The following is a 27967-nucleotide window of genomic DNA, read 5'->3' on the forward strand; positions in this document are numbered from 1 at the left end:
TATCAGTATTCATTATTTTACCTTTCCTTCTTTTTCCTTTTAGTGCAAGGAGACATACTAGACAGCTATGTGAGAACAGAGGGAGCTTGGCTACTCAACCCAAAGAAAGAAGTTTATAGGACTAATAGTAAAGAAGAATGTGCCGAGCGATGTGAAGCCGAAAGTAAATTTACTTGCAGGTAATTTCCACTGGTTCCCATATGTATCTTTCACTGCAGATGATGGAGCAGTCTGCCTTATTTATCAGCAGTCTGAACTTTTGAGGGATTTCTTAGGAGTATGTGTGTCTGAGATTTGCTGGAAAACCAAAAGATGTATGGAAACAAAATGCCTGGGACATATGGATGAAGACAATAGAAACAGAGAAATTAAGCAAATTATGTTGAATTTTTATTAGAAAACTTCCTGATATCTTAATCCACAGCTTGGCACACTCTAGACCAACTTGACATGTTTTTATCAATGCTCTTGCACTCATTTTGCAAGAGTCATAATTGTTTGGAAATTTAGGATAGCAATAATAGCATTGCTTATGTCCCTTGCATTACCTATTATCTCGCATATACATCCATTCTGAATTTTACTAGAATTAGGACTTAACGTAACTTCTATTTACTTTGAGAAAGAGGTGGCCATCTAAACCTTACTTCCTACTTCCAGCCAAGCCCTCTCTCTGCATTTGCATTTAACCAGGCCCAGGGGGACTAAAAAAACATGAAAGATGTCATCTAGTCTGTACCACTGGCCTTTGCCCAGGTTCCTGCCTCAGGGGAACCCATTGCTTTGAGCCTAAGGCTTCTGAGCCTCCTGCACCAAAGCTTCAGAGCCCATTGAGCTTCAGAAGTGCAGCAGGCAATGAGAGTAATGAGGAATGAGATCCATTATTGTGGTGGGATGCAGTCCTCACATACGAGTCAGGGAGGTTTTCTCTTCTAATCTTCTTGAGTTCTTGATCTATAGCTTCTGCATCATACCTTTTTGAACTCAGCAGACTGACTGCGGGGCTGTTTCCAGCATTTACTTCTCCATCAGGCTTTTATTCAAGGCAGGGGTACCCTGGCGTTGACTTTCTAAATGTGTTTTGTAACTTTGTGTTTTAAATCAGAAGGGAAAATGAGATTTATTTTACAGAGGTGTAACCCTGAAGGATGACAGGGATTTGCTGACTGAGAGTGTGGAGTACCACCCCATTCTTTTTGATCTGACTCCCCTCTCTGAAAACCACAACTAGAGGACAGTAGTACTTGGCTCAGCAGGGCAGGGAGGAAGGCAGAGAGGGCAGGTCTGTATATTCAGATTACCTGTTTACAGTTTGCAGAGGATTATTGTTCCCTTTTGAGGCATATTCTGACCCAGTATCGTTCCTTAGCCTCTGCCTCAGGTCTAGCCTACCATCACCTGGCACTGGAATAATATCAAGGCCTTTTGTCCTTGCCTCCCCAATCAATTATGTGAGACCCATTACAATCAATAAAGAAGAGATGCTATCTGGCAGGGAAGGGTCTGGGGGAGGAAAGGTAAACATTAGGCAGAGCTTTAAGACAAGGCCAGCACTACAGCACCCTCACATTAGTGCTCAGACCAATATGTTCATACCAATACTTCAGACTTGTTATTCCACTTTAGCAGTGTGTTAGACCATGCTCATTAGCTACATCCTTACTTATAAATTTAACATTATTGAGAGCTGGGCTTGGATCAGGGTGAACAGACCCCAGTGTAGTTTTGACCCAGGACAACCAGCACCCCCGCAGACAAGTCATAGACATAGTTGCCAGCAATAAGTCCAGATGTCATCCCTCTCCTTTGGGGAGAGGTTGTGTGAATTTACAGGTACAGGCACACAGACCATGCTAGTTGGTTGCAGGGCTACAGAATGGGCTTTGTCAGCATTTGCTTTCTTGGTATAGACCTGCTTACTGAATGCCATGTTGCTATTGCTGCTTTTTTTTTTTTTTTTTTTTTTTTTTTTTGTTCAGAAAAGCCCATTGTAGAAATTACTTAGCCTGTCAGGAGTTTTCCTTAGATGCTGTTGCAAAGGTTACACCATCCGCTCCAGTTTTGCAGACTTACAGCCTAAGCAATTGCTGAAAAGACAAATGGCAGTGTTTTCCAAAGCACTTACATTGCTTCACGTATGATGACTCAGAACAGTTATTGCAAAATAATTTAAGGTTCTGCCTTGTTGTGTTTTACTTTTTCCTTGGTAACTGCTGAATTCTGTAGAATAACTTGCTCCTTGAACGACCACTATTTTTTTTTAAATAAGGTGGATATATCCTCTTCAGTATGTTCTCTGGTGTCTCTGGCACATCATAAACCTCCTTTTTTATCCCTTGTCATAATTTGTTCATGTAGCTCCCTTCCAACCTAAGCTTGGTATGACAACTTAGGAGTCAAAGTTACCACTGAAAATGGGAGCTGCAATACTCAATGATTTGTGAAACATCACTCAATGTTAAATATCACTGAAGTGCAGTGTCTGCTAAAATTATAATTTTATGTATTTATTTGTATATATAAATAAATAACATATATATAAATATATATTCTGAATACTAGAAAAGGTGTTCAAGAAAATAATGCACATATTCAGCTATTATTTCTTATATTGCTCTCTCCTCTTAATTTCAACAGGGCCTTTTTATTCACGAGTAAAGACCAACAGTGTTTAACATTGGCTGAGAACACGAAAACAGCAGTGATATTCAGAAGAACAAATGCAGTACTTTATGAAAAAAGAAGTATGTCTATGTCTATGCCTTTTTAATATTATTTCACTGAGTTATGCTTTCCAGTGGGACTCACATAACCCTATTGACAATGTGGGCTAAGCCTTCACTGGGTCAGATGAAGTGAACAGGTCAGTCCTTACCTAACACCTGTTTTTTGCCACATTGCTTGTATACAGTGGTACCATTTTTCCCCCTTAGATTAGTGCTCCAGCATCTTTCCTGCTCCCTAAATCCTAGGGTCCACATGCAGAAAAGAGCACTGTTGCTCAGGGAATGCAGAAGATGCTGGGACTCATGGAGATGGTAAAGGACCCTTCCCTCCTCTCCTTTTGAACTAACCAATAACCTATGGCTGCATCTTCTCTATCTCTGCTGAGGGTTCTAGGGGGAACTACTTGTGTTGGCAATGGTTTCTGAGACAGACCTTTTCCCACAGAAAAGTCCCACAGGAAACTACCAAATAATTTCATTTGTATCACCAAAGAAAATTCACAGTCTACTTGGCTGGGACTCATATCAGTTTTATATTAGTTGCACATGTTGTCAGAAGTATTAGAGTGTTAATTGTGCTTAAGATTAAAATGATCTATTTTTGTAGTATTTTTATCTCGTTATATGATGCTTGTGCTCTTCAGTTAATGCATTTGGTGAAACTTTTATCCTAATTAATATTTTTATGGTACAACTAATTGACGTGGTGAATTATTGTATTCTCCTTTTGTACATGCTTTGTTTCTGATCATTCTTGTCATAGGTGAGAATTGACTGAAGTGTATTTGATCTCCTTGCTGAAAATAGGAAGTTTGCCCTTAAGAAATGGCAAATATCCATTTTTTAATCATATCTTTTAAAAATCTACCACCTTATGCCAGATACAGACAAACAATTGGGTTTTAAGACTATTTTTGATTACATAATCAAGCATGGAACACTTGCTATATACAGGGAAGAAGGAATGTGGTTTATTTTTAATGTAACATAAGTTTCATTGTGTTGTTCTCTGATTTCAGTAATACACAAGGGAGAAATAATCTTACTGATCATTTAGACATAAGATAATGTGGTAAACTTTAAACAGAATTACTACTGTTCTGTGTTAGATGACTTCGTGAACATTGCCTTTCACCATTTGCTGATTTGTAACTTTTAAAAAAAATATTAATGCATTTAAAAATATTCAGAAACTGGCAACTATAGTATCTACCAATAAGTTGGTGTCCTTCAACAAAGAAAGGCGCATGAAAAGGAAAAACGAACCTGGTTCTCAGCTGCTGCAAATCGTGCAGTGGTTTCAACAGGCCAGTTTCTAATAAAATGTCAGGAATCACAATAACTAGACTGTAAATACCAATAAGCTCCAGAAAGCTGCATCCTTACTCCTCTGTTGATCTGCAAAGACTTGTAGGATAACATACTGCTATGTGTATAACACCTGCAAGAAGGTTTTATGTAGTAGTTCAATTGCTTTAGCTGGATTGCAGCCAAGTATGCAAATGAGATTTTGTTCAGACGTTGTGGATATAAGAAAAATATTTTTTCACAGGGAGGGTGGGTAAGCATCAGACTACATTGAACAGAAAGGCTGCAGAGCCTCCACGCTTGCAGATATTGACTGGACAAAGCTCTAAGCAGTCTCAGCCAGCTCAGAAGCTGGCCATGCATTTTATGGGGATTTGGATCAAAGACCACTGAGGGCCCTTTTCAGTCTGATATTTTCTGAAGCCTATAGCCAGCTGCCTTTTTTTGTATATGTAACTGGTAGGTTATTTAATGTTCAGAATGTAAGATTTTTTTATTATATCCAGAAGCTGGTGGGAATTTCCCTGAATCATGATTAACTCATGCTAAAAAATCTTCTGTAGTTCCTATTGGAAAGAAAAACTGAACGGATCAATTGGCAAGTAACAAAATTTAAAGACTGAACAACTAACTTACATGTAAACAATCCTTACTGACTTTGCTTCAGTACTGTGACCAGGGGCTAGGCTGTGATTCTGATTTATTTTTGAGCCATCCCTTAGATTTGCTGAGGTTAGAACCTTGATGGGAGTCCTGCAATATTCAGTGAGGATTTGTTACTGCATCCTTCTAAGGCTTTTGAGGTCACAGCCATGGATTTTAGTTTCTTGAAAAACAGAACCCCATCATGAAAGGTGTGAAAAACTGTAGTTCTACCTAATAGGAATGTCAAAAAATTGCCTATCTACCTACAGAAAACAAAAGACGGACCTAGGTGTCATGAATATCAAACCTGCACCCTGTTGTGTATGTCTCAGATAATTTCTCTGTTGCTCAGCTCTTCATTTGCAGAGAGTCTCAAATAATTACATGCCCATTCTAATGATAACATCCAATTAATCTGTTGTTACAGAACAGAGTGGAAAATGTAGCTTTTACCTAAGCAGATCACACCACTTTCCTCAGCAGCTGCTGCTGTCCTGATACTACAAATTCCCTTCACATGTCCAGATGCTTTTGCAATACTATCACTGAAAGCAACATTAATTTTTTCAGTTGAAGCAATTACTTGATGAGAGCTAATTGCTCTTTATCACTGCATTCAAAGAAAACTATGACAATTCATATAAAATTCAGTTTTTAAAATTATTTTTTTAATGGTACGTGCTATAAAAGAGAAAGTTACCCTTCCCTGACTTACAGAAAAAGTAATAAGAAATTAAGCTAGCATTTGGGAATTTTTATCCATGTAGCTGTTTGTAAATAGTTAACCCAAGGAACATGGGTTGAGTTTGGGGATCAAAGTTAGTTATGTGTCGTCAGACAGAAAAAAGCCTAAAGGTTATATAAACGGTCAAAAGTTTATGCAAACAAAAAGAGTCAGTGCTTGAGTGATTCAACGTTCAGTTACTGAGGTATTTAATGTTAATTTATTGCAAAATTGTTTGAGGATCCAAATGGCTTCCAGCTAAAGTTTCTAGAGTAAACTCGCCCACATATACATACATTGAAATAAAGATGTGCTTAAAGGTACATCTATAAATCCAGATCTAAACTACCTATCATCCCACAGAAGAGCTGGACTTTATTTCAGATGCAAATACTAGTTTATTTCATTTTGACAAGATAGACCTGTGTAAAATGGTATTATTTCTCCAGATTTATGTTAATTTCCCACTTGTATGTCAGCTTTGGCATAAATTTGATGCTGAGAAAAGCTGATGCAAAACTGCACCTCCACGAATACCTGATTTGGACACACCTTAAAGACGTTGAGACAAGCCAGGTCACAACCTAAAGGACGGATTGCTTCATTGCAGCTAGGAAGAAGGAAATGGTTGATGAAATATGCCCTGTGCATAGAGAAGTGTTAAATGAGTTTCCTGCTTAGTTTTCCAAGCCAGAGGAGACGTTACTTGACAGTGACTGTCCCTAAACTGCAGATATAGAAACTCTGAGGGAATGCGCCAAGATCAGAATTCCTTTCGCCTTGCCTTGGCAGAGCCACACCTTGTAAACCTGCTGTTCTCTCACAATCAAAACTCTTTGCTAGGAAAGGTGTTTCTTCAGTCCTCCCAGGAAAATGTTAGAGGTTGCAATGAGGAGATGGTTGCTCCCTCCTCCTGGGAAAAAAAATACATCGAGCTTTCAATTCTTACTTAATTTGAGGATTAATAATCTGGAAGAATGTAATGTTTTTAAGCTTACCAATACAAACCCCAGGTTTATCCAACATTAAAATTTCCCTCAACTTATATAAAGACAAGATTTCATTGCTAATTCTTTCACTCTTTTTCTTTTTTTTTTTTATGAAGGTACTACTAAGTTCCAAAATCTAAAAACATAAACCCATATTTAATATGTACCTTCAAACCACTATCCATTTTATCTTGGACAGCAGAGAGTCATTGTTTTAGCATACCATGAATTATTTAAATCTCATTCATCACACGGTGAATGTCAAAAAAACAATGTAATCCACATTGATATGAATTGAAAAATAATTGCTTATTTTAAGTTGTAAAATGCTATGTGTACACATCTACGATTCTATCCTGTTATCTTCTTCAGCTGAATTCAGGTGGCTTTCTTTTAAAGTTTGATTTCAATTACTGTCCATAACTTTAATAACATCATAGGAGGCAATGAAAAAAAGAATGTGTTTCTATTTTGTTAAAGTGCATATTTAAATTTTAAAAGCATGTTTTATTATTTAAATCTACAATAGCATGTTCTCAAAAGAACCAGGTTGTTACACTTTTGTCTCCAGAATTCTGGTTTGGAAATTGTTGGCTTTCACATAGATTTTTTAGTGCTAATTAATTCAACTTAGATGTCAGATAACTAGTAGGTTTTTGCAACGTGAGCTGTCTATTTTTGATGGCATAAGAAAGTTGAAATATGTCCAAATGTATTTAAATGTATTAGCATGAAAAAGAATTTTCTATATACTAAAATCTAATGGATATGTCATGATACTGATTAATTAAGCACATGTCATTTCAGTTTATCTTCTAGAATGCAAGGAGGGAAAAGGAGTCCATTACAGAGGAACAGAAGCCAAAACTCAGAAAGGTGTGCCATGCCAGAAGTGGGCTGATACTGTCCCACATAAACCAAAGTAAGGCCTTTTCATATATGCTTATAAGGTTTCGTGAAATTTTTCTAAGCCATTTATACATGCTAAGTAGACATAACCAATTTGTTTGGTGTTCAACATCTTCTTATAAAATATTTTTTTACAGTTATCTAGAAAAAGGCAATTCTCTAATCTGCCTTGTTACTCAGAGACCTGCAATTGAAGGGTCTTTTATTGAAATCAATACAGACATTATCAATCTTGGCAGTTGCATTTGATTGAGCAATTAATTACATGAGCAAGCTAGACAGGAAAGCACTTGGTTCTGCTGAAATACAAATTTTCCATTAATCTCACCAGGGCAAGAACTTCTCTTAGATAAAGGTATGACATGTGGCAGATGAGATAGACGTACATTGTTTTATCAGTGAATCCACAATTAACAGGGCAGTATTTCTTGTATTTAATGAAAAACACCCAAGTGAGTTTATTTAGTAACTTCCTATTGAGAAGGCATAGCACTCAGGTTACAGAGAACTTGCACATTTCAGCAAGTGTCTTTTCATTACATCTCCCAGGGAATACGTCCCAGGGGAGAATTTTCTCTACACGCTACATGGCACCTTGGCTGAGCAAAAATTACTTGAAACTATACAGCTGGAGTAAATGCAACTATTAAAGACATGACTGGCCTTAGAGGTACCATATTTCCTGAAGTCTATAGCTATGGCACTTCTAACACTTCAGCAATGTCACAGTAGCAATTAGAAGACTTCTGAACACCACCTACAAAATGGTCTTTAGATAAAGATTTAATTTGTAGAGTTCTCAGCTCAACAGCTGGGAGACTCTCCTTATTCTCTAACCACGTTTAAACTCTGTTCCAGTTACACACCTGAAAAATATCCCAATGCGGGACTGGAGGAGAACTACTGCAGAAATCCTGATGGGGATGAACGTGGACCCTGGTGTTACACAACAGATCCTGCTACCAGATTTGATTACTGTAACATCCCAGAGTGTGAAGGTCAGGATATATATACTGATTTCTTTCCCTTTTTGGAAGATGTGTTCAAGAATGTGAAATTATTCAGATACTTAAATTTTTAATTGAGTATTTGTTCCAGACTTGAGTTTAGTTCAGCCTGAAACTTTCCAAATAAATTTTCAGCACCAACAAGGAAGATATCAGAAAACCCCCCAAAGTCTTTTTTTTTCCCCCTAGATAAAAAGAATGATACATGAGTGTATTCACATATGATAAGCCTGGAATTGAACTAAATGACAGTTGCCAGTGCAAAACTCAATATAACATGACAGCAGCAAGGCACAGATTTTCAAGTATAGCTTAGTAGTTTTAATTTAGCTTTTTTAAAAAACGCAGTCCATAAAGTTGTTTTTTTTTTAATTGAATACCATCATAGAATGGTTTGGGTTGGAAGGGACCTTAAAGATCATCTAGTTCCATCCCCCATGCCATAGGCAGGGACATCTTCAAGGGGGCCAGGTTGCTTAAAGCCCCACCCAACCTGGCCTTGGACACTTCCAGGGATGGGGCATCCACAGCTTCTCCGGGCAACCTGTTCCAGTGCTTCATCACCCTCACAGTAAAGAATTTCTTCCTAATATATCATCTAAATTTACCTTCTTTCAGTTTAAAGCTATTACCCCTTGTCCTATTATATGCTATATAATGTAATTAACTATAAATGTAACCAACCGTTGAAGTCACCTTGCTAAGAAAAATAAGCTTTTGCTTCACCAAAAAAAGACTCCTTCAGCCTTGTGCTCTGATCAGGCTCTTGAGTTTCATGTGAGAGGACTATGAGTGTTTACAGACCAGTTCTTCAGGGACTTTCTGTCTCTTGTTCTCATTCTGCCTTACTCCTACAGTAGAGTGTATGCACTGCAGTGGAGAAAACTACCACGGAGTAGTTGCAACAACAACATCTGGGCTTGAGTGCCAGCGCTGGGACTCCCAGCAACCTCACTCTCATGGATACCTCCCAGAAAAGTGAGTCAGACTCTGTGATGGGTGGTTTATTGCCAACAATGGCCTGAAGACCACCCTGCCCCAAACAGGGTAACTGTTACAGATTAGTGACATCTTTTAAAAATTATTTTTCCTGTTCAGTTTTCCAGAGAAGGATCTGAAGATGAATTATTGCCGTAATCCTGATGGTGAACCTCGGCCGTGGTGTTTCACTACCAGTCTGACTAAACGCTGGGAATACTGTGACATTCCTCGTTGCAGTGAGTCTGACTTCTAGACCTCTAGATGTTGCAGCACTAGCAAACTAGTAGGCTACAACAAGGCTTTTACCATCCCATACCAGGTTAACTTCAATAAGTAGTTCCCATGCCTTGCCCCAGCACAGCCACCAATCCCCCACAAGGTTTCAAAAGTTCATCTACTGTCCGTGCTGTTTCTTCATCCTCTTCAGGCCAGTCCACCCTGCTTCTTGCCTCTGCTGCATCCTTCATTGCCTCACCTACATCCAGGGCTGGCTGGCTGGCTTGCTTGCTCTCACTCGTGCTCTCTGTGCCTCTCTGTGTGCTTCCCCCAGACCCCTCATCATTAGCTGCTCCTTTTCCATACCTCTTAGAGCTATTTAACTACTTAACAGAACCAGCCACAGCTGCACCTTATCCACATCAGCCAACCCACCACCCCTGAAGGAAGCCCACAGCTGTATACTATCAATGTTAACTAACCTGCCTTCATTCCTCTATAATTCCTCTACATCTAGACAGCAAGACATCTAGACAGCTTCTATTCAGAGTGATGCAAGGAGCTAGAACAAACAGAAGAGGCCTCAAAGATAAAAGAAAGAATAAAAGACTGCTGTAATGTATCTCAAAGAAAAAACAAACAAACTAGACATGTCTGTCATAGGCATTTCTAATGGTTTTGCCTGGAGCACATCTCCATTCCTTGATGTGGTTTTCCATGACTAGGCCTTTCAGTGGTTATGATGTTTCTTCTGACATTCCTCTTTTGATGTCAGAAAGTTCCACTCCTCTTGAAAAACTTTTGGCTTTTGTTTTGCTCTTCCAATTTGATTTTCCACCTTTTCAATTTCCTTTTCCCCAAAAAGCCTATCCTTGCCACAATACCTCTCCTTGAGGCTTCTCACATCTCACCCTTGCTATCTCTAACTCTCACCAGTTAGAGTACGTCTCTTTTATATCTGCCTCTATGTCCATACCTATCACTGATGGGCCTGCTACTTTCACCCCAGTGAAAGTATTGCCGATTGCTCCCTTTCCAGCTTTGTTCTGATGGGGCTGCTAGCGCTCGGTTGTGTTGTACCCTGGCTGCTCTAAAGGGGCAGATGCAAATGTCTTTCTGGCAGCCTGACTGCTTGTGAAGATGTTGAAAAGGAAGAAAGAAAAGTTATTTTTAGATATTTTCTCTACTTTTGGACTTTCCAAACATTTTGATATTTAAATCTTACCTGCAAAGAAAGCTATAAAGCTCAAAGGGGTTTTGGTATTGCTTTTTACCATGTCTAGAAGGCACTGCTTAATTTCAGTTCCTTTTCCTGTAACAGCAACACCCCCACCAGCTCCTGCACCGGGGCGTCAGTGTCTGTCAGGAAGAGGAGAGGACTATCAAGGCACAATATCTGTTACTGAATCAGGAAACACCTGTCAGCACTGGAGTTCCCAATCTCCTCACAGACATGCTCGCACTCCTGAAAACTATCCTTGCAAGTAAGTGAAACCTTTCCATTGTTCAGTGTCCATGAGAAGTACCAAGGCACAGAACGACTTTGTTTTTCTTCAGCTGTATGGCAAAGTTCTTCAGTTACACTAGCATTCATCACCTGTCAGATTCCAACTTTTCAATCTTTTTGCACATTTCTTTTTATACACTTCTTTGGTTTTGGATGCTAGTGTCTCTTCTGACTTTCAAGCTCTGCTTAATTGAATTTTTCCCTCTCCAGTTCATCATTTGCCATATTGTTGCTCAGGTGAAGCAATGTGGAGTAAGAAAGTTACAATTATAATATATGCTTGGGGCTAGATTCTTTCACCCTATGTTTCTGCTGTGCTGCTCTTGGCCTCATAGTACTACATGAAATACAATCTCTTAGTACATTGATCAGTTTAGCAGGTGTCTGGTGTAGCACATCCAAACCACCAGCACATTGCAATTATTCATCTAGTAAATGGCATCAGTAAATGACAGCAGCATTTACCCACCAGTAAATACAATAGTAAATGAGCCAGCAAGGTACATCCTCCTGTTGTTCATATAACCTTTACTAGCTTTCCATGAGAAGCTTTTCTTAGCTAAGTTTTCTGTTTCAGGAACCTAGAGGAAAACTACTGTAGAAATCCTGATGGTGAGAAGATGCCATGGTGTTACACCACCAACAAAACCGCTCGGTGGGAATACTGCACCATCCCCTCCTGTGATGGGTCAAAGCCAGAGGCCCCTGGTAAGAAGAAAAGGAGATATCTGAAGTGAAGGGTCTCATCTTGATGTATTTTGAAAAATCTTGGGTGACTCTGCTTAGTTGTATTGTTGCTGTCACTCTGAGTATTGCTATGTATCAGTTCAACTCCTGACCCTGGTGTGGAACCCAGGCTGGTATGTTCAGTCTGGTGCACAAGTGAAGTAGGTTTTAAGTGACCTGCTGACCCAGATCAGAAAAAATTACAGTAACAAGGGTCTCTTCCTTTTGCCAAGTCATGGTTCTCTCCACCTCTATATTTTTAAATGACCCATGGAAAAGTTAATTAGCCTTACATGCCAGCTGCTGAAAAATTGAATCCAAAGCAAAACCTAAGACAATTTAAGAGTACTGAACCAAGATCCCATAAAAAGCAATCAAAAGAAAATTGTCCTTACACAAGGCAGTCTTGTTCCACACAGGTACCACAGACATTCCCCTACCCTGCAGAAGTTTCGGTCCGTATGTGAACTATTTGGATCATTAGCTAAAATAAACCCCCATGCATGACAGTAACATTGATATACAAGTGCTTTTAATCTAGCGTATCATGAAATTTTTACAAACATTTTTAGCCATCTTCCATTTGATCTACAGTCTGAGAAGGGTTCTGTTACAGAGAGAGTGCTGTGGTGATCACTGAAATACTTGGGCTTGTTTTCTGTTGGCTTTCTATGCTCATGTATAAATATCAAAGTATTAAGATGCAAGGGACTGGTTTCTGTTATTCACTACAGCTGTTGATGTGCCTGAGCAGGCTCAAATTTCTGAGGACTGCTATCAAGGCAATGGCGTGACTTACCGTGGCACAGCTTCTTTCACTCTCACGGGGAAGAAATGTCAAGCCTGGAGCTCGATGTCACCGCACCGACACAATAAGACAGCAGACCAGTACCCAAATGCGTATGTGTATTTCCCATTGCCACATTTCACTGGACAATGACCAGCCATGAACTCGTTTTGATTTGCTCCATCTTTACACAACAACGATTTTAAAACTGGGAAGGGAGTGTACTTGATGAAAATAATCCCTTATTTTTCTTCTTCTTTGTTAATGTGGAAACGTTTTCTATTAACGTCATCCTGAAAAAAACCACAGTTGTCACTGTTATGCTTTAGACTAATTAACTGTGTGTTTCTACATTGCTTCTAAAGGAATTAAGAGTTACCATAAATTTTCCCTTATACTGAAATGAACTGTTTCTATACATGAACTTCTTCATGAGTTAAAGTCTTTGTTTCCTAGTCTGCAGTTCACTAGAGCTTTGAGGAAGGGATGGGTTGTTTTCTTATTCTTAATATTTAATACTTACTTGTTCAAAAATGCAAAAACCTCTATCTTCTTAAAAGCTATTAATGCATTTGATAAATTAAAAGGGCTTCAATATACTTATGTGCATTTACTTATCTGGATTTGTAAACAGTGTTCTACTATAAGCATTGATCAGTGAATAAGTATTTGGCATGTTTAAATATTCTGCATATGTTTCTTGATTTCTTTATGCTGGAAAAAGGATTTCTGTCACATACTGTACATGATAAATGATACATGCTAACTCTGTAGCAGTCCTGCTTTCTAAAATGTTCTTTCAAGTTCTCCTCAGAGCACTGGCATAGATGGGTACATAATATGCTTATATTTGTAGGGACCTGAGGCAGAATTATTGCAGAAACCCAGACGCTGATAGCCGTCCATGGTGCTACACCACCGACCCCAGTGTGAGATGGGAGTATTGCAACCTGAAGAGGTGTGATAGTCGGGTACCAGTGACTTTACCAAAACCTCCTCAAACAACACTGGAACTAAATCCTGGTGAGAATACTTTCCACTTCCCCTAGAAATGCTCACAACCAGCAAGCTGATTTTTTATGGAAATGTCATCAATAATTTAAAAAGGATGACATTCAGGAAACTCCAGATAATTACAGAATTTAACACAATACTGTATCCACTCTCTTCATTTTCTGAACTTTCTTGTAGAATTTTATAGCAGAGTTTCTGTATTAGATTTTAGATTATAATCATGTCTTTTATCTACTACATCTGGCAATACTGGAAACACAAGCAAACAGATGGCTAATAGTCTCCACACTCCTGTGGGAGGGCTACTAACAATGACAGTGGATACAGACATGATGGCATTTTGCTGGAAACCGCTCCAAAAAAAAGTACTTTCCTGGACTCCATTTCCCACCAGAGGACAACTAGATTTTTTAACTCAATTCAGATGCAACTGTGTTATGCAGTAGATGGTATAGAGGGCTGCAGCTTTCTTTTTTTCTTTTTTCTTTTCTTCTTTTTTTGCTATGACATGTTCTTCTGATTGGAAGGCTAACAGTTTTGGCTGAACATGTATTACTGCTTTTTACCTACTCTAAAGTGTGGCATTGGACAGATATCTGTATCTGTAAGGAAAAGACTTTATGAATGCATGGTCTTTGTGCTACTGGTTTCTGGAGTCTCGAGGGGTCAACTTAATCTAAGCTTCTTTGTTTTATTACTTTCCTGATCATGAATAACATGTTTAAAATGCAAGAAACTAAAATGTGACTGTTAGCCATCATTGACACTACACTGTCCTTCTTCCCTTGTATAAACATTATGTAGGATGTGTAAGTCCTAGTAGTATTTTCTCAAATTTATTTTTGCTTCACCACCATCAAGTATGGATGAGACCAAATAGCTCACAGCTAACAATCATTTCCTTTTCCTCTTTTTTCACAGACTGCATTAACGGTAATGGTAAAGACTACCGTGGCACAGTAGCAAAAACCACAAGAGGCAGAACTTGTCAAGAGTGGAGTTCTCAGAAACCTCATAGTCATGACTATTTCACTCCCATGACTCATCCAGAAGCAGGCTTGGATAAGAATGTAAGCAGCTGTTCATCTAATACTTGCTGTTGTTGAGCTTTACCCATCTTCTTCATGGTCCCTCAGCAAGCATTTCATGCCAGGTCTTTGTAAATTAATTTATTTTCTTCATTTCAATCTGAGAACCTTATTGTGCTAATTCTTATTGACATGAGCAGTCTGTATTTCTGTGGGACACACAGATGCCCAGAAGCTCTGCTCTATACTTCTGTGGCATAAACAAGGGGCTTTGGATGGGCACTTGCTTCTCCTCACTACTGAGGACTAACTGGAGGTGGTCTGTGAGCAGCATCTCTACCTCCTCTGCCAGAAGGAAGGCCTGGGGTCATAGGTTTTAGCAGTAACAGTGGCAGCTGAGATGGGAAAGGATCCAATGTTCAGTGCAGGTTCCTTGAGATATATAGCTGATGGATTGCTATATATTGAGATATATCCTTGAGATATATAGCCCCCACCCTCTATTAATTCCCCCTCCAGCCCTCCAACTTCTGCCACAGACCATCACACAAGGTTATATACGCATCTGACCCATCCTGTAAGTCATTCTCCATCTCTAACTTTCATCTCCCTGGTCCTAACACAGGTACTCATCACTGCTTCCCTAGACTTGTAACACCCCATACACAATACTTGCCTGGTTTGTGACAAGCTGTGTATGTGATATAAAGAGCTTGTTTGATGTTGCTAGCTTGAACTATTTTTTCTCCAGGTACATGATTTCAGAGCTTGCTTTAATCAATCTTCTGATGACATCGCATACCCTGTATTGAATTCCAGCTCATATTGGGGAAACTCCCTCTGAAAAGCTGCATGACATAATTTTTTTGGTTCTTGCATTTGACAGGGACTCTTGAGGAAGGGAAGCATATGTTTTCTCCTTTTTCCTAAGACACGGGATATATTCCAGAGTAGGGAAGAAACTAGAAAAATATCTGGTAGCATGCGGTTGTGTGAGGTATCTGTGCTGAGCAGAGATCAGTCAGTATGGCCAGCAAGACCTAGAAAGTGATCCAGCTAACCAAGCACCCCGTGTCAGGATGAACACTGCATCCCTGCCCCCGGGAATCGTAGACATCACCAAGTAGTGCAAAAGCAGCTTACACAATATCCACTTGCCCTGGAGTCATGAGACATGCAACCAGAATGGGTGTGAAAGGACCTCAGGGTTGACCCTACTGCTCCTACTAACTGCAGTAGAAGCAGGAGTAGACAGTTTAGGGCTTTTGAAAAGCCCATCCTAGATCAACATCTCTTACTTTTTGAGAACTCAGAGGTCCAAGCTTGCTAATGAAGCTCACTGGCTGAAAACAGTTGAAGAGGTTTCATTTTTGTTATTTTTTTCTAAACTCAGGAGCAAATAGAAAAAAGAAACAAATTTTGACTAAAGGAGCTGGAAATCACTCATCAGAAAGGACACAGAAAGAAAATTTCCCAAATTTAATTTGATTTTATTTTGAAGCATGCATTGGTAGGCATTTTTGTGCCCTGGTTAATAGCTGGTGTCTTTATACTTTGTTACAGTACTGCAGGAATCCTGATGGAGATGTGAATGGACCTTGGTGCTACACAACAGACCCAAGAAAAGCCTGGGAGTACTGTGACATTCCCAAGTGCCGTAATTATTCCTTTAAAGACTAGTGTCTCCCTTTCCTGTAACCTTCTATGACAACTGGAGGACATCGAGTGATTAATCTGAAACACTGATCTAAGACAGTACAATAGCTTTAGACTGGAAATTAAGATTGTGGGGAAGTGATGCTCAAAATCCCTGCCTGAAGTCTTAAGAATGGAGCTTATTCCTTGGAAGTGCAAACCCAGCATGAGGTGTACCTGGAGCCCATGAAGCTCAAGGGTGGTTTTGCCATGTGTTTCAAGACAGGGCTGTTCCTGCAGATATTTCCTCTGCTCCTGTCTGGTCACCTGGCATAACCGCATGTGTGGCCTAGCTGAACAAGGGATGCTCTTATCCTAGCAAAATTTTTGCACCCCCTTCTCATGCAGTTCTGGTTCTGTCCTGGATGTAAAGCAGATTTTTACTCCTCTGATATTATACCGTATCAGATGTCTGAAAAGTGGATCTGGCCCTAAATATTTGACCAAATGCCCTTGTCTTTGTTACTAGTAATCAAGCCATTGAGTACTCTGAGCTGGTGCAACGAAGTGTACAATGATAAAATCTTACGTTTTGGTTTCAAGTCCTTTCCTGTCTATCAACAACAAAAGCTATGCCAGGAGGTGAGGTAGTTCCCACTCAAAAGAAGGATGACTTTCTTGCGGCCCTACCCTCTCAACTGTGAGCAGCAGAAAATGTGCTCTGATCAAAACCCCAAAATGGAGCAAATACAAAAAAGAAAAATGTTCTATAACATGCACATATTGTAAGTGTAAAAATACTACTGCACTAAAAGTGTTGGTCTAGGACTCTTAGGGGGGAAAATGGCATTTTCACATGGTTATTGTATTAAATTTCAAGAACCATTTTTTTTAAAAAAATAATACTTTCTTTGTTCAGATGTTCACCTAAAGAACAGAGAGAATGTGGCTTTTGCCTTTAATTTCACTAGTTAGCTCCTTTTGCTGACAACAAATCTAAGTTCTGTGTTGATAAGAGTCAGTTTCCCACGGCTAAATAAGAACTGCCCTTTTTTAACAACTCAGAAGTACCAAAAGACTCCAAGATAAGAGTGGACAAAATATTGTTACATAGAGGCAGTGGTTGAATTCCACGTGCTGTATCACCAAGATCAGTTTGAAAACAGTTGCCAGTGCAGTTTTGCATTGCTAGCATCTGTAAGAGTACATTTAAAGATGTTGAGAAAATTATTTTTTTTCTTTTTCTCTGTTTCTTTCTCCTTCCTGCTCCAGTTGTTGTTTGGGTTTGGTGGGTTTTTTCCTATCTGACTGTAAATATATGTGTAATTTGCCGACCACTGAGAAGTTTATGTGAAAAAAAATTGCCAGGCATTTCTAAGCATTCCGGATTAAGGTAACCTAACAAAGTACATGTGGTGCATAGTATAGAATTGCCTGCAGAGACTCAAAAGCTGAAGTGATAAATGTAACAGGTTCACCTTCTAGTTGTCTGAGTGCATAGTGAATACATAACAAATACGCAAAGTTCCTTATAGTAGTTGTTTTTTTCTTATTCTGTAGCTCCTGCTCAGTATGAGTGTGGAAAATCCAAGTTTAGACCAAAGCTGTGTGCTCAAAGGATTGTTGCTGGATGTATTTCACATCCACACTCCTGGCCCTGGCAAATCAGTCTCCGAACAAGGTATGGCCATTCCCCATTACATTAAACTTCACATGCAAGGGACATTTGTCTCTCATAGGATATTATAATATGTGGTTGCAGCATTCTAAATTTGATTTTAACTTAAAAATAGCTCAAGGCTATACATTATATGTGCTAATCTTAAAGATGGCCATTTAGACAACCAAGAGTGCTCTGTTTTATGATAAATACCTATAAATACAACCATTGATTTCAAGAACACTTTCACTAAAAGGCAGAATGTCTTCAAATTTGTCACAATATTCTATGGTAGAATCAGCATCCTGTGAGTAGAAGCAACAGTTTGAAGTATGGCTAGTACAGATCTTGATCGATCCTTCCATGTAAATGTTTGATCCTATTGGCAAAGTTATTAGCAAAACTAGGAATCAAGGCCAGTTGCAAAGCTTTCAGACTGTGATTTGTGTTAGATAAAAGCCAGAATCTCTACAACGGTATACATGACTGCATGTAAGGTTTTCCAGTAATAAAAATACTGGTTAAGAATGAAGATCTAGATGTTGTCATACAAGGCCTTATAAGAATGTCCACAAAACACTATGTCATTTTAAGAAATACTGTTCAAGGAAAGTTAAATGTTGATTCATAATGGAAATGTGGCACAATGTCTTCAGTTTATAAAGATGTACATGTTAGACAGGTCACCTAATGATCTGCTGTAGAATTAACTTCCCCACCTTCTTCTGCCTTTCTGCTCTATTACAGTTACGGCCTACATTTCTGTGGAGGAACTCTGATAGACCCTCAGTGGGTTCTTACTGCTGCTCACTGCTTAGAAAAGTAAGTATCTGTTATAGCCTGCACCAGCATTTTCTTATACTAGATTGAAAATAGGAGAATGAAAATGTATCCTATAACCAACACGATCTGTATCTCAATTCAGCTTGCAAACAGTTGAGAATTGAGCCATCTGTTCATCATTCATTACAGCAGAGTTTCATCCAAAGAAACAAAGAGTGACACTGATAACTTTTGCCAACTTGATTTCATGTGCCATAATAAGGGATTAAGAAATCAAGTTTACACCAGAGCTGTCTGTATTTTTCTGACTTTGACAGAACAAGGTGCCCAGTAATGTCATTAGTAGTCTATGTCCTGAGTGTGTGTTCATCAGCTCACCATGTTCAATCATTTCCAATAGGTCCTCACGGCCATCTGCATACAAAGTGTACCTTGGATTACACAGAGAAAGAGCATCAGAGGCATCAGTGCAAAAACGAGATGTTGAGAAACTGTTCAAGGAGCCACACAGGGCAGACATTGCTCTGCTAAAACTGAGAAGGTACCCTTGCACTTGAAGCATTCCTTCATTTTGATGGGACAAGTTGAGTAAAGAGTGGTTGCTGGTGTCATAGATATGTGTGTTTCTCTACACACAATATTCAATCAGTCATTTAAGACACTCTCTTCCCTTTCTGCAGAAGCTCCAGTGGAAACCAAGGTGATTCAGCTGCAGGGCTTCAGAAACAGAAAGGGCTGCCTTGGGAGGGGAGGAAGGCTAGGAACACTGACCCAGGTTGGCAGTGCACTAGGTGCCAGCTCCTGGGAGGCAAGGCAGTGGCAGCAGAGTAGGAGGACATAATGCCTAGAGGAGATTTCAGTCTGTGTTTCTACATGCCTCTACCTTGATAAGGTAATGAGGATTGAAAGCAGCCATATTAGCATGATGTCACCTCATACTGTTTTCATGTTGTGGTGGGAAGATTTCTTCTAGCAGGTCTGTCCAGTATGCGTGTTTGATGCAATACCCAGCACAGCCCTTCTTGCATCTGTTTCCACTCATCTGAAACTCTTACCAAGGCACTGTGCAACTAAAAAGGAATACATTCGTACAGCTGCAAGCAGATGGAAACATACGGTGCTTGTGCTTTGATTTCTGTGGCTGCAATGCAGGTCCAAAACAGATGCAGGGTCAGCACAACTAATGTGTGTTCGGAATTGAACCTAGCCTTAGCTGCACTCAAAGGCAAGTCAGATTGACTTGTGTTCTGCTGTGTGCTAAGTGTCCAGTTTGAAAATGATTTTAAAATAGTCAGACTGGATGCAGACAGAGCAAGCTAACCCTATGTGTTAAAAGCCATTAATTCATACCCCAAAGTAGCCTTGTAATTAGGTTTTGTGGCCTATACATCAACCTAAGTTAAAGCATTCTCCTGGATTTATTTTAGTAATTTTAGTATTCAAAAGCCTCTAACTTTTCCTTTCTGTGTACCACATTCTGAGGGTTTAGAGCCTGAAATAAAAGTGGGTTTGCACATCAGGAAAAACCCTTATCTGAATGTCACACTGTATAAAATCTTTTTAGAAACGTGAAGGTGATACCAGGGATAAATGTCCTAATGATTGTTCCTGTACAAGTCTCTTGTTTGTTTCTTTCAGCCCAGCAATCATTAACAATCATGTAATCCCCGTCTGTTTGCCAAAAGAAAATGCTGTGTTAGGAGGAAGAGAGGAGTGCTATGTGACCGGCTGGGGGGACACAAAAGGTGAGACAGTATTAACACATCTGAAAGTTCTGTGTTTGGAAATTGATATATACTTTATCCAAAGAGTATTCTCTTTGTGCCAAAAACACCCTGCACAAGCTTGCATGCATACCTATTTCATCAAAATTCATCAGGTACTGCCATTCTTTTCACTGTTTCCATCTGATTTAGATTCTCCTAAATCACTCAGAGCCATGTAAACTGAACCCCTCTAAACCAATACTAAAAGAGGAGAATCAGACTTAAGGAGCTTCTAACTCTTACAACCCAGTCCATTCTGCTTTTCCCCAGACTGGGCTTTCACAGAGTCAGAAGGAAAGTTTTTCTACATTTAGGCCATTTCTTAATCACGTGAAGGTGATTTGCTCATTCTCTTGAATTTTTGGGGTTTTTTTTCCTCCCAACCAACTTGGTTCACATCTGATACAAATATAAACATAATTCTCATTTTCAAAACTTCCCACTCCATCTTGGTTGAGAAGAACATCAGTACCTTCTCTGCCTCCTTGCTTCTGCCCATCATACCATTTTAAACTGTTTACTTTCTACCTCCTTTCTTCCACAAAGAAAACTCAGATACAGAGAAATAAAATGGCTTAGGAATGACTCCCACAAATACCATTGGATACTGGGTCCATATGGATGTACTGTGGAAGCAGGAATGCAATCAGTGCAGCATGTATTTGATAGTTATTAGAGAGAGAGAAGTACCATAATACTGATAACGCTTACTGATTTTGATATCACTTCATATTATGCATGGGAAGTATATGCACAGTGCATAAACCCTATGTTTATTTTACTGTTTATCCATATCTCAATATTTGTTTTGTGGAGATGTTCATCTACCTTTGTCATTTATTCTGGTTTGGTTTTTTTCATTATTATTATTTGCAAAGGAACCGGTGGTGATGGCCTCTTAAAGGAAACTGGCTTCCCCGTAATCGAGAATAAAATATGCAACCGCCCTGAATTTTTGAACGGTAGAGTCAAAAAACATGAGCTCTGTGCTGGGAATATTCATGGTGGCACAGATAGCTGCCAGGTAAGAAAGTCTGTGAGCATCAAGAGTCGGTTGTAAGCATATTCAAATCAAACAGCGCTTTGCTTTCTGGGCCTCAGGGGCTCAAAATTAGCCTTGGGATGTTCCTACACCACATGGCATGTGAGCTGAAAAATGCACATGGATTCTGCTCTTCTCTTGCTCCCTTGCCTGCTACTAGGAAGTAGGGCAGGTAATTTTTCAGATAAGCCTGTACTACAGAGTGAATGGTAATACACGTCTGCCCAAGCCATGTGTGTGGAAGCCAACTTAGAATAACTAACAGTCTGATTTTTTTTTCTCAGACCACTTTGCTTTCCTTGGCTACACTAGCTCCAATGTTCAATCTAGCTCAGTTAAAATGACACATCTCAGATAGCAGTCAAGGAACAATGGCAGAGCCTGCCATGCAGGCATAGCAAGGGCCAAAGGAATTACTAATTTCCAAGTGTCAGTACCTGTGAAAATCACACAAGGTGAGGCAAAATGCATGCTGGACTTCCCGTCTGCCGAAAAGGAACAATATGGTTGGCAATAGGTCATCTCACAAATGTGGTACAAAGGCTTTTTCCAGAAGTCTATGTCTTGAAATTGAGTTCTTCAGTTTCTTTAAATCATAGAATCACAGAATCATTGAATCATTTAGGTTGGAAAAGACCTTTAAGGTCATCATGCCCAGCAATTAGCCTAGGACTGCCAAGGCCACCACTAAACCATGTCCCTGAGCACTGCACCTACATGATTTTTGGACATTCCCAGGGATGGTGATCCCACCATCTCCCTGGGCAGCCTGTTACAATGATTGACCACCCCTTCAGGGAAGATATTTTCCCTAATATCCAATCTAAACCTCCCCTGGTGTAACTTAAGTCCATTTACTCTTCTCCTGTCATTTGTTATCTGGGAGAAGGGACCAACCCCCACCTGTCTACAACCTCCTTTCAGGTAGTTGTAGAGAGCAGTAAGGTCCCCCTGAGCCTCCTTTTCTCCAGGTTAAACAACCCCAGTTCCCTCAGCTGCTCCTCATCAGACTTGTGCTCTGACGCTTGTGCTTTCAAATATGTGAAAGGGCCTAGAAAAGCTTAACATACTGAACCAAGACAGAAACTTTCCTCCCTGAAAAGCTGGAGGTAACTGTAAAGAGATGTGAAAACAACAGACTGCCTGCCCTAGCCAGGAGGTCAACACCATTGCCAACACAGCATGGGTAATTCTCTGCACTAGCACTGTCACAGGCAAGCAGGTCACTGAGGGGTGTGCATTTTGTCTGAACACATGCATTCACTTGATCTTGGGTCATCTAGTAACAACAAGAAGCCATGAAGACCACAGAGAAGAGACTGAGGGAGGAGGCGCAGTTTAAGTTACTAAGGGCAACCAGATTCCTTCTCACCAAATCCCCTTACTTCAAAAATAGATGTAATACCTGGGTGACGGGAAGAGATGATTTTACAGAAATGTTCAACAACATGCATAAAGAACTCTTTTCTGGATAGAGCTCCAGTTTTCTTACAACTTGTGCAGCCCTCACATGCGAGAGGTGCTTCTGTTTCAGTGCCTCCTGTGAAAAGGCTACTCTTGCACATGTGGCTGTCCTGTCCATGAAGGAATAATTCTGTTCATTCTCTGTTTAGGGGGACAGTGGAGGACCTCTAGTCTGTCTGGACCAAGATAGATTTGTCCAACATGGAGTCACCTCTTGGGGCCTTGGCTGTGCCCAACCCATGAAACCTGGTGTTTACGTTCGAGTTTCTAATTATATTCCTTGGATTGAGAGTATAATGGAAAACAACTGATCCTGGGTATGAACTGCCCTCTCCTGGAAAGCAGTATACATGTTAGAAATACAAGATTCCAGGCACAATATTAAAGCTACAATCATTCATAAGAACATAAAATAAATACGTTCATTCATTTTAAATTGATATAAATTAACAATTATTGCCAAGAAACCCAGCTGATGATATGTTACCCTCTTTATATATGTTCTGTGGGTTGTTATGTTTGACAATAGACTAACCTCTGAAATACATGTCAAAAATCTCAACCCCAACTGTAACTGGACATCTGCATTTCAATCTTCTATTAGGCTCAACAATTACTTTTTCTTCTAAGGCTGACTTTTGCAAGATGCTGTGCTTCCAACAAATGAAGAAAGTGGAATAATTCTCATTTTCTATGAGTCGTCTGAGCCTTTTACCAATTTAATGATACAAACCAAAGACAAACCTCACTGTACATGTCTTACATACAAGTGAACTTTTATTAGATATATTCTATAGCATTAAATACACAGGACTGAAAAAACAAAGAAGCAAACACATTTGGTTTGTATTTTCATATTTTTTATTGACATGGAAATCTGTGTGTCAGCAAAAGTACAAATGTTGCATCAGAGATATAAAAAAGTGAATACAAAATAGCCTCAACCTAAAGTTAGTCCATAGTGAAGATGGATAACTGTCAATCATTACAGCAAGTAATGACAATGCATTTAATGCATTATAAAATTCAGTTGTCCATTTGTTTCACTGTCTAACTTTATCTCACTATATAACCTTTAAGTGTACATTTTTCTTTAAAAGAAAATGATGTACACATGCCTGTGGTTATAGGAAGCGAAAGCTTAGACCTTTAGGAATGTTTTCCAAGGACAGCTTGGCGCACACTTGCCAAAGTTAAACACTTGCTGACTATGAACCCCTGCTCTCATCCTGCACCCCTTGCATATCAGCCAGAGAGCACCCCACACATGTCTGGGGATCCTCAGCTCTGCAAGTCATCCTTCCTGCACCCCCAGGGGGTGCTGACTGTACTCCAAGTAACACAGCCACTCCCTGGGGTGGGATTTGCCTTGTCGGTGCACTCCCAGGCATGCCAAGCTGTGTGTCACTTAATTTAGATTGTCTTTTTATTTTTTGTATGCATGTACGTACAAAAGGGATGGTTGCATCCTAGGAGTTTTTTGCTTTCTCCCATAGACTTAAAGGGAGATGAGAGCTATAAAACAGAGTCAGGTGGCAGGGCAATTTTTGCAGCTTCCGCAACTGGAGTCTGATTCTGGGAGAAGCATTGGTCTTAGAACATTGCCTTCCTGAGCAGGAACATCTCTGATAAAGCATTCCCCACTCACCTCTCTGGTCAGAAGGAATCACTGAGCACAAATACCATCCTGCATATTTTCCGTATCTATTAATTTTGACCATTAAGCCGGCCAAGAAATTCGCACAACACTTCCCTGACAACAGAAATTCTTTGTTGTAGCTAGGTCTTTGATTGGTTAAGCTCTTCAGATGTGAACTTTTGTGGGCATAGTTAATACCTGGCTTATAGACAGACAAACCTATCTCAGATGTCCATGCCAAACTGGCTAAAAATGCCTGGGAAAGCCTGAGCAGCTACAAAAGTCCCACCTCATAACCATTTCAAGTGTGTAAATCGTAATCTTTTCCTTCGGCAAGAGTGTCAGCAGCAATAAAAATTGCCGCATCACTAACCATTCACACAGACTAGACGAAGTAACCCACTAAATTCAGTGGCAGCAGCACATTTGGACGAAGTAGCACATTCACCCGTTTGTTGGTCTCAGGAACTTCTTTGCTGGCAGAAGATCACAGCTGCTGGGTTTCTGTGGTCATGTTGATTGTGTGCCTTTAGTGACACTAAGGTGATCCTTTGTCTGCCACGCATGTCACATCTCTCACTGAGCCTTTGAAGTATAACACATGCAAGACAACTATAGCTGACAGTGTTTGGTCCCTCCTTGAGTTGCCTCTCATTGAATGATCTGAGTCACAACAGTCTTTCTAGTGTCAGCTCACGCAGTCTAAGAGAACACTGCTTTGCCTCCTGAGAAGTTTGCAGGATTTTCCTATAAGACTCAATGAGTTAAGTGGTTTGAAGGCACGTATGAATTCAGAATAACTTTTTTTAAACGAACAACCTGTCTAGAGCTCTGCCTGACCACATGTGTGTACCTCCGTGCAGCTGGTTTCTCCCCAAAAAGGGTTCTCCTTCGCTGAAGCTCTGCCTTTGCTTCCACCACCTCATTTGTCCTCGCTCACTCACAGTGGTGTAACCCCACTGTCACCGAACAGCTGGTCATACAAGTTACTACCCACATCACCTTCATGAGGTAACCCAAAGTCTCACGGGGATGGGAGGATTTTCTGTCTTACAAAATCCCCCTGTCAGGGGTAAGAGTTAGCACAGGGGCCGTTACCAAATACAAACTGTACCTGAAGGTGTTAAGTACTATCATGTTAGAAGTCAAAACACATACCCAGGCTTTTTCCAGCTGTCCTTTACAAAATGAATTTTTGGAAAATAAATACATCCAAACTTCTGACACTTCTTCTCCTAGCCATTTTACATATTGAAATATTTCATTTATATTCTCTTCTGAGCAACACATGATGCTGTGCAAAACAAAGCAGTCTGAAAGGCCAGAAGCAAGTGTTCCTGTCTTTCACCTCTCAGCACGTTTTAGCTGTCCACAAACAGCAGCAGCTGGCAAATAATACTGACATTTCTTTGGAAAGTCACAGCTTTAAATGATCTCTACAGTCCTTTTCAGTCTTCTGTAGTGTTTAAGACACCAATTTTTAAAAAAATTAAATTCACAAAGGAAAAACATTAAAAGGAAGAGGGAGGCTCAGCCTATACAGCATTGCACCCGACGGCCTCGCCCTGGCTCTCCAAAGGCAGTGCCTGCGGTGGGCTGGCTGGCTGTGGGGAAGGCAGGGCTGATCCTGTGGCCAGGCGCCTGCACTCCCCCCCTGCTCTGAGCCGTGGCACTTGGCCACTGCAAGCCCACGGCTTCCAGGTCAGGGCTGGTCTCTGCCAGCCAGGCATGGGGTGCCATCTTCAGAGATCTGTAGAAGACCGCATTGGTGTAGGGTTAAGTTTTCTCCCTGCAGCAGTAGATCCAGTTTGGGGTTGTCTTCCAAATATTGCCAATTAACCAGATATATTATTGAGATACTAATTTGGTTTCATATCTTTCAGTCACTGCTGACTTTTGCTAAGCAGCCCGTTGACCTTTAACTGTGCCTCAGAAGAAGTTAGAAACAGCCTTGAAAGACAGCACTTTATCGCCAACAGCTCCAAGTACACAAACGTTAGACCGAGATTATCACTGAAGGTCCTGCTTTCCTCCAGCAGGGCTGGTGATATAGGCAGTTGCTGGGAAAAGGCAGGGAGAGCTGGGAACTGTTGAAATGCATAGCATACTCCTCATCATAGGAAATCCCCCTCTGCAGGCACCTGCCTACATGTGCTTCTAAGATGGTGAGACTGGAGCAGCAGTCATTCAGCTGCACTGGCTGGAATGTCAGCACTACTCATTTGTTAGCACTACTCGTAGCACTTCAAAACTCAGTCCTAAGTTTGCTTGTGCCAAATATGTTATTTTCTGAGCTTATAAGGCCCTTTACAAGACCTCATTGTCTTTCTTTTTTTATTTTTTTAATTCTTTGTTGGTAATAGAACACACCTTCTGAACACCACATCTTTTCAAGTCCTTCACTGTAAGGAGTGTATTGTTTACCTGTCAGTGGCCAGGACCCAGTGCTTGATGAAGAAGGTCATACAGCTCACAGTGAGGGCAGGCTGTCCCTGCTGTCTGCTTGCAGAGCCACAGATTCAAGCTATTCTGCTACATTTCATTTTCAAACAACCAGGACCAGTTAAAGCTTTCCTTCATAACCAAAGCTCATCTCACCCCTGCCCATCTTCCCAAGACAGTTGACATCCCTGACAACAACCCAAATAATTTATTTCCATGACGGAAAGATGACAAATAATAATGGACAGAAGACAGAAATGGCAGGTAACCTTGGCAGTGGCCAGGGTGAGGGAATTTGGTTTGCAGGGATGGGCAGAGGGCATGTTTTAGAAGGGGAAAAATCAGCATGCTCTTGAAAAAGTGGGTTGGAAAAGCAGCCAACAGGGGAGAGCAGGCAGAAGCCCTTCCCTTGGAGATATGGGGGTCTCTGGCCAGGGGACAGGACAATAGGGTGTCACATGAGCCCCAGCTGTGTCTGAGGGGAGGCACTAATGGGCAGCAGGACAACCTGCCCTGCAGAGCTAATGCCCTGTGTGTAGGATGTGACAGACTGGGATAAAGCCCTGGGAAGGAGAGGAGGTGGGCTGCCTCACACTTCAGAAAGCCCCTGAACAGGGGGGAAGCGGGGGTTTTGTGGCAGGGGCTCACTGGGAGGGAGGATCAGACCAGGGCAGGGGTCTCCTGATGCATGCCTCTGATTCCCATCCCTCCCAACCAGAGAAAGAGCTGCCCTGATCAGCACTCTCCTTTCTGAGCCATCAGACCTATTTGTCCAGATTCTCCAGAGGCAAAAGAGAATAGGTTGAAATACTAATTCTTTCTTCCTCAAAGTCATCCAAATCTTAAACAAACAGTACTGTTTCAAACCACCCAAAGGTATATGCTAACAATAGAAATAAACAAATGGCTCAGATAAAGAAATAAATAAAAGCTCACTGAGCTGGATAGTGCATCTTTTTAAAGTTGTTC

General features: G+C 40.4%; 1 protein-coding gene across 1 annotated transcript; it reads left to right on the top strand.

Moving 5' to 3' along the window:
• LOC308064569 (plasminogen-like) lies at positions 1–27922 on the top strand (the record flags this gene model as incomplete). The annotated part of the gene is made up of 18 exons (XM_080389204.1): positions 1–179; positions 2638–2744; positions 7200–7314; positions 8160–8299; positions 9166–9286; positions 9407–9525; positions 10827–10989; positions 11590–11720; positions 12473–12638; positions 13382–13548; positions 14461–14609; positions 16131–16224; positions 17763–17883; positions 18610–18684; positions 19046–19186; positions 20284–20390; positions 21290–21435; positions 23067–27922. Coding segments are annotated over 18 exons (2403 nt in total), but the record flags the coding sequence as incomplete, so codon positions are not given.
• Positions 27923–27967: the final 45 nt, after the last annotated feature.

The sequence above is a fragment of the Falco punctatus genome (assembly GCF_963210335.1).
Source record: "Falco punctatus genome assembly, chromosome: 5".
Classification (NCBI taxonomy): Eukaryota; Metazoa; Chordata; class Aves; order Falconiformes; family Falconidae; genus Falco; species Falco punctatus.